The following is a 6,605-nucleotide window of genomic DNA, read 5'->3' on the forward strand; positions in this document are numbered from 1 at the left end:
TCTAAGTCTCCACTGTACAGTAGTGTGTTAGTCTGCTGAGATGAAAACACTAGTTTTAAACAGCTTAAGTAGCAATAACAAGTAGCACATATTTTGCAATACTGGCGCAATCTTTGCCATGTTGCCTTCAAGTTGCTGCACAAAGAGCAAAAGGCAAGTCTGTGACGTGTAGCGAATTATTTGCTGGATAAAGCTTCAGTGGACACTGCAGCGAGCTGCACACGTTTCCATGCCATTTACCATTTGTCCGTCGACGCCGCACTCAGGATATTCAGATTTCTGCTCGTATTGTTTTCACAATGAGCGCTTTCTTCCCAGAAATCTCCATGGGATGTTCACCTATCACTCACGACAATGCCTTCTACGGTAAGTGCATGATCGGTGGCATCTTATCATGCGGCATCACACACACAGCCATATCCCCGCTCGACGTAGTAAAGTGCAATATGCAGGTCAACCCGACAAAATACAAGAGCCTACTGTATGGCATGAAGACCATCGCTTCAGAGGAGGGTATGGGTGCACTGTACAAGGGTTGGGCTTCGACCGCTTCGGTTACTCATGCAGGGCCTCCGATTATGGCATTTTTATTTAGTAGCCAAAGTCTGACAACATACATTTTTAGCTCCTGCGCCCGCTTCAAACAAGTTATGTCATTTTTCATCCTCAACAAAATAAAAATTGGAGTTATGGTGACCAAATACCAATAGTACTAAATTACCACACACTAATTGAGCCGTCAACCGTACTCGCGTCCCAGTAGCTGCGATTCTCACGCAGGAGCAAATCATTTCCAGCGTCGATGGTAGTAGACCTTGGCGCTGCTGTCCCAGTGTCACCCTGGCCACGCTAAAAAAGTGCTCCACCGTATTTGATGTAGGCGGAATTGTTCTGATGTTCTCGAACGACTGGTTGCAAGAGTGACTTGACCATATATAAAAGGATCTGCAATAAATTATGATACAGTATCTTGTTTATTGTAATAAATCAATTATCACATAGACAGGTAGAAATTTTCGAAATAGATAATTTACTAAGTATAATGTTATGGTCAATGTATATTTCGGAGGCCCTGAGGGCATGTGCAATTTCGGCTTCTACGACGTGCTCGAGGACATACACTCGACGATGACCGGTGAGGAGAACGTCTGATGGACATTGATGTATGAGCCAGCCAACGGGCAGGCGACCGGAAGCCGAGCCCCTAAGGACCTTTACGCAAGTGTCGAGTCGACAATGTTAAAGGTACGACATCTTTACTTGGTTTCACTATTGGGACCAATCAGATCGAGTGTAGGCGCGTGTCTTTTCAGGTTATTGTGTAGTATGCATGTAGAATCCAGCTAAAAAAAACTTTGAATATATTTCTCACATTCACTTCTACCTTCTGCCGAGCAAATGTACAACCAACAGGTTTTGAGCCCAATGGTCAGCAGCTCAGACGCAGACGCTGCTACGGAGGCAGTCCCCACCTCCCCCGCCGCCCACGAAAGGGGCGAAGAGCATCACGAAGAGAAGGTCACGCCGGACGCTGGAGCGCTCGCGGCTCTCATCATCAAGCTCACGGTCAAAGTGGACAGCTTAGAGCGGTCGCTGGAGACGCACCAGCAGCGTGCGGCCGTCACGCCACCCTGTCAGGGGGCTGGGCTGTGCCAGAGCGAGTACCGTCAAGTACTGCAGTACGGAGGCAGCTTGGACATGCGGCGCATGCAGCTGCATGAGCTCGGTGCGTCGAACTTCGGCATGGGTGTGCAGACTCCTGGGAGGTATGGTGGTCTTGGTGCTGGGCAACAAGCAGGAGACACACCGTTCCAGGCCCAAGAAGCAGCTCAACAGGCGCCACAGCAACAACTGGCTGCGCAGTACCAAGCACATCGGCCATCACCGCTGCACCTCAACGAGAGAGTGCCGCCTGCCAAGGATGGGATGATCTTCATGCAAAACATCGACGGCAGCGAGGTCTACAAGGGACTTGGGGGCGACTTCGAGCAGTGGGAGCTGCTGTTCATCGACCAGAGCCAGGTGGCGGAGCAGGCGTGTGGCTACACCTGGCCTGAACGTTACAAGGTGAACAAGTTCGGCCAGCATCTACGTGGTAAAGCTGAGCTCTTCTTCCAGCAGCACATCATGCGCTGGTGGGCCACGCAGCTGGCGCTCTGGTTTGTGATGGAGTACATGCACTTGTCGTTCAAGTGGGCGCTCTCGACGCAACAAGGAATGAAGCTCTTCGGCGCGAAGAAAGACCCGTCGCGATCGTGGAATGAGCACTTCTTGTACTTGACCGCTCTCATGATGGCAACGAACGCGTCAACAGCGCTAGCGCTGGAGAACATCGTCAAGTATGCGGACCCAGACTTGAGGCACGCCTTGATGGCCAAGTGTAACATCACGCGGCCGGATCCTCTCCAACAAGCGAATGAGCTGGCCGTTTGGGCGCAGATGATGGCCGATGAAGATCGAGCGCCACAGCATTTTGGTAAGGAAGTCGTGAGCGCAGTGGCTGAATCCCAAGAGGAAACGCGGCGATGCCACAAGTGCAAGAAGGTTGGACACCTGAAGAAGAGCTGCCCGATCGTTCCGCTGGAAGCAGCCAGGACCACCCAGTAAAGTTCGCACTTGCCGCCGGTAACGACTTCAAGTCCGTGGACGCTACGAGCTGGATTCTGGACAGCGGTGTCAGTCGATATCTTGTCAGTGATCCTGCGCTACTGGTTAATGTAGCGCAGTGCTCTGGTGAGGACACCTGCATGTTACCGGATGGTCGAACGTGGACGTAGCCAAGAAAGAATCGGTGATTTTGCGAGCTATTGTCGATGGAGTCGCGGCTGACCTGGAGCTCAGTGAGGTCTACTACGCACTAAAACTCGCGCAGAACCTGATCTCATACGGACAGCTGATAGCGAAGGGATGCTCTTTTTGTCGAGTTCGAAAAACGGTTTGGCATTCGTGTGCATGTTCTCCGCACGGACGATAGAGGAGAGTACCGAAACGTGGATCTCTTCTGCAAAGAAAACGGAGTGGCTCGTCAGGTGTCAGAAGTCGGGAATCAAGCTGCAAGCGGCAGGATGCATCGCACGGTCCTCAACATGGCTCGGGGCATGGTGTTCGGTGCAGGATTGCCGCTGAGCTTCTGGGGTGACGCGGCTGAGTACGCGACCTACGTGCTGAGCCGGAGCTCGTCACGCGCTAACGAGGATCGGAAGTCGCCGCTCGAAGTGCTGACTGGCGAAGCACCAAACCTTCGCGATATTGTCATGTTTGGATCAAAGTGGTCCGTGTTTCGTGACCCTGGAAAGCGCGCCATGAAGAAGAGGGCGTGTAAAGGCGTCGTCGTCGGCATGGACGAATCGACCAAGGGGTACAAGGGGTACCTGCCTTTGGAGAACAAGGTGATCATCACGAGGCATGTGCGGAACATCCGCGTGTTGGATGAGAAATCCGATGTGAAGACACCGACTGCTCAAGCTCCCACGACGACGACACCGCCGGCACCACGTTCCACACCACGAAGATCTCGTCGCTCACGCCGCAAGTCGCGCCGCCGTGCTGAAGCTGATGGAGACGTGGGGTTTGACGAGTCGAGGCTGAACACTGAGCATGTGGCTTTGACTGTATCCGAAGTTGAGGATGTCAATTTCCACGCTGATGTCCCGGAACCGAAGAACTACAGACAGGCGCGGAAGCGCGCCTAGAGCGCGCTTTGGGCGGCAGCTGAAAAGAAAGAACTTGAAGCTCTACAGGCGAAAAACATTTGAAAGCTGGTCAAGTTCGAGCCTGGCAGCGCTCGCTTGCATACCAAGTGGGTGTACAAGAAGAAACGAACAGGCATGGGTTTGATCGAGCGGCACAAGGCTCGACTAGTTGCCTGTGGCAACGAGCAAAAGTTTGGCGTTGACTTCTTTCTCGTGTTTGTGGCTGTGATTACCATGACTGGTGTCAAGTTCATCTTCGTCATTGCGATCATATGGAAGGTGCCTGCCAGACACGGCGACTTTACAAACGCGTATGTAAAGGCGAAAACGGAGGCGGGTATCGAGGTTTTGCTGTTCGTCCCCGACGGACTCGTAATCACGGAGGAAGAGCGACGCTCGGTGCTGAGAGCGTGGATGAAGTTGGTCTACGTTTTGGTCAGAGCCTTTACGGTTTGAAACAAGCAGGACGCTTTTGGCATGAGCACCTTCATCGCGGACAGATCAAGCTTGGGTTCATTCAGTGCATTACGGACGCGTGACGGTACTTCAAGGTTGACAGCGGCGGAATGACGGTTGTCGGAACGTACGTGGATGACCTGCTGGTTACTGGCACGGACGAGAAAACAGAGTTTCCCAGTTCTTCGCTGACATGTCCGTACTGGAGCTCAATGATCGCGGTGTTGCCTGCAATTTTCTTGGAATGTGCGTGCAGTAAGACGAGCTCAGTGGTTACAGATTTGACCAAGAGGCTGCAATCGGCGAGATGCTCACCAAGTTTGGATTGGACAAAGCGAATTCGGTGCAATCTCAGATCGAAGGAGAAGACGCGGCAGAGTCAGATTTGGCAGAACTAGTTCCACACGCGGCAAAGGCGCGTCAGCAGGGCCGACGGTGACAAATTTCAAGTCACTGGTGGGGAGTTTGCTGTGGATTGCGAGATGCACACGTCCGGACATTATGTTCGCTGTACAGTGCAACGCGACGGACTCATGCACCAACGATGGCGGATTGGAAGCTGGCTAAGCGCATCGCCAGATACCTGAGTGGCACCCGATCGCACAAGATGGATATTCTGGTGACGACAATGCTAAAAGGCTGCCACTACGATTGCGCTTGTTTACGGACGCCGAGTTGCGGCCGACAAGAGCGACTGCAAGTCAGTGAGCGCGGCAATCATTCAAGTGAGCGGAGTGACGGTGTCATGGCAGTGCAAGAAGCAGAGTTCCGTGGCACTATCGACGACCGAGGTCTAGTGCGTCGCTGTGACGGTGGGTGCCCAAGAGCTACTCGGGCTGAAGGAGCTATGGGGTGAGCTGGATATCGCCACCAAGTTACCTGTGGCCATGCTGATGGAGAACCAAGCGGCTATCGTGGGCGTCGTGGTGCCAGAGCATGTGCTAGCGCGGAAATGCTTGCTGACCTGCTGATGAAGGCGCTGCCGACGCCACGGATGAAGGAGCTACGGGAGACGATCGGACTCGTCGACATCGAGTGATTCAGAAACCCCGAGGCTCTAGGGAGGAGTATTGGACATTGATGTATGATCCAACGAGCAGGTGACCGGAAGCCAGACCCCCAATGACCTTTACGCAAGTGTCGAGTCGACAATGTTGAAGGTACGACATTTTGACTTGGTTTCACTATTGGAAAAAATCAGATCGAGTGTAGACACGTGTCTTTTCAGGTTATTGTGTAGTGTGCATGTAGAATCCAACTAGATACTTCTTTAATATATTTCACACTTTCACTTCTACCTTCTGCCGAGCAAGTGCACAACGAACAGCGCCTACAGGTACCGCGGTACCATATATCTAGCAGGCTCTGCCTCAGCTGAGGTTTTCGCCGACATCCTGCTATGCCCTATGGAGATGATCAAGGTGAAGGTGCAGACCTCACCCGCTGGCACCTTCTCTTCGAAGCTTTCACCCGCTATGGCTACCATGAAGGTGAGCCCAGAGAGCCGATTTCCGTTCGGTTCGCTGATACCCCTGTGGTCGCGCCATATTTCGTACACGATGGCCGAATTCTTCTTCTTCGAGAAGGTTGTGGAGGCCTTCTATACGTACGTGTTCACGGAGCCGAAGAGCTCGTATAATCAAGAGCATACCGGTCGGTGCTATCTTCGCTTCGGGTTATCTGGCTGATATCATTTGTGCCATTGTCTCGCAACCGGCTGATTCTGTGACGGGGTCACACAGCACCTTGCGCTAGAGGAAGTTATCTTCCGAGAGTATACAAACTCTCAGTGAACGGCAGTTCACAGGTCCCCTCTTTAATTAAAGAGAGCGAAGTGACCTAAATAAGGTAGATTGTAAACTGAGTATATTTAAAGGTAGGTTAAGTTTGGGTTTAATACAAACTATAAAGTTACCTATAGAAATGCAATGTCGTTTGACCAATGGTTGGCTTTGAACGACCTTGGTACCTTGTACCAAATATCCCGGAGTATGACGTGTCATACTCCTGAAGTGTGAAGTGTCACACTTCATGTAACCAGGGTACACTTAGGGCTACGTACCCCGTTACATCCTCCCCCACTTAGGTTCGGTTTACCGACCAATCAGAATGAAGAGGTGTTCACCACAAACTCTCATTCTCAAAGTCGAAAACCATCAACTTGGCCGCGCGAGCGCGGCGGAGGCTCACTTCACAGTTAGAGCTTCGAGCAGCAACCTGTGCGCTCTTCGTCTAGGTCTCCACTTCGACCGATAACATGCCTCGTGGCACTGCTAAGAGCGGTGCTAAGACACGCTCCAAGGCTGCAGCCGGTAAGGCGCAGGCCAAGAGCACTAAGCCTCACGGCAAAGGCTCTGCACTTAAGGAGGCTACTCAGGTGGCCTCCGAGGCGATCGGATCCTCGGGTGACGCGGCTGCGGACAAGCGCGCAAGCAGGCGCCGCAGTCCGTCGCCCTC

The 6,605-nt window shown here is 52.5% G+C and overlaps 2 protein-coding genes across 2 annotated transcripts; both read left to right on the forward strand.

The window, feature by feature from the left end:
• Nucleotides 1-299: 299 nt before the first annotated feature.
• On the forward strand, nucleotides 300-2,777 carry PITG_18772 (Mitochondrial Carrier (MC) Family; the record flags this gene model as incomplete). Its single annotated transcript, XM_002997207.1, has 4 exons — nucleotides 300-513; nucleotides 1,175-1,245; nucleotides 1,414-2,476; nucleotides 2,536-2,777. The coding sequence occupies 4 exons, from the start codon at nucleotides 300-302 to the stop codon at nucleotides 2,775-2,777; spliced, it is 1,590 nt and encodes a 529-aa protein (XP_002997253.1).
• A 2,777-nt stretch (nucleotides 2,778-5,554) lies between these two features.
• PITG_18773 (Mitochondrial Carrier (MC) Family) lies at nucleotides 5,555-5,941 on the forward strand (the record flags this gene model as incomplete). Its single annotated transcript, XM_002997208.1, has 2 exons — nucleotides 5,555-5,801; nucleotides 5,904-5,941. 2 exons carry the CDS (start codon nucleotides 5,555-5,557, stop codon nucleotides 5,939-5,941), a joined length of 285 nt encoding a protein of 94 aa, XP_002997254.1.
• Between the last annotated feature and the right edge of the window lie 664 nt (nucleotides 5,942-6,605).

This window comes from Phytophthora infestans, genomic scaffold (genome assembly GCF_000142945.1).
Source record: "Phytophthora infestans T30-4 supercont1.81 genomic scaffold, whole genome shotgun sequence".
NCBI lineage: Eukaryota > Oomycota > Peronosporomycetes > Peronosporales > Peronosporaceae > Phytophthora > Phytophthora infestans.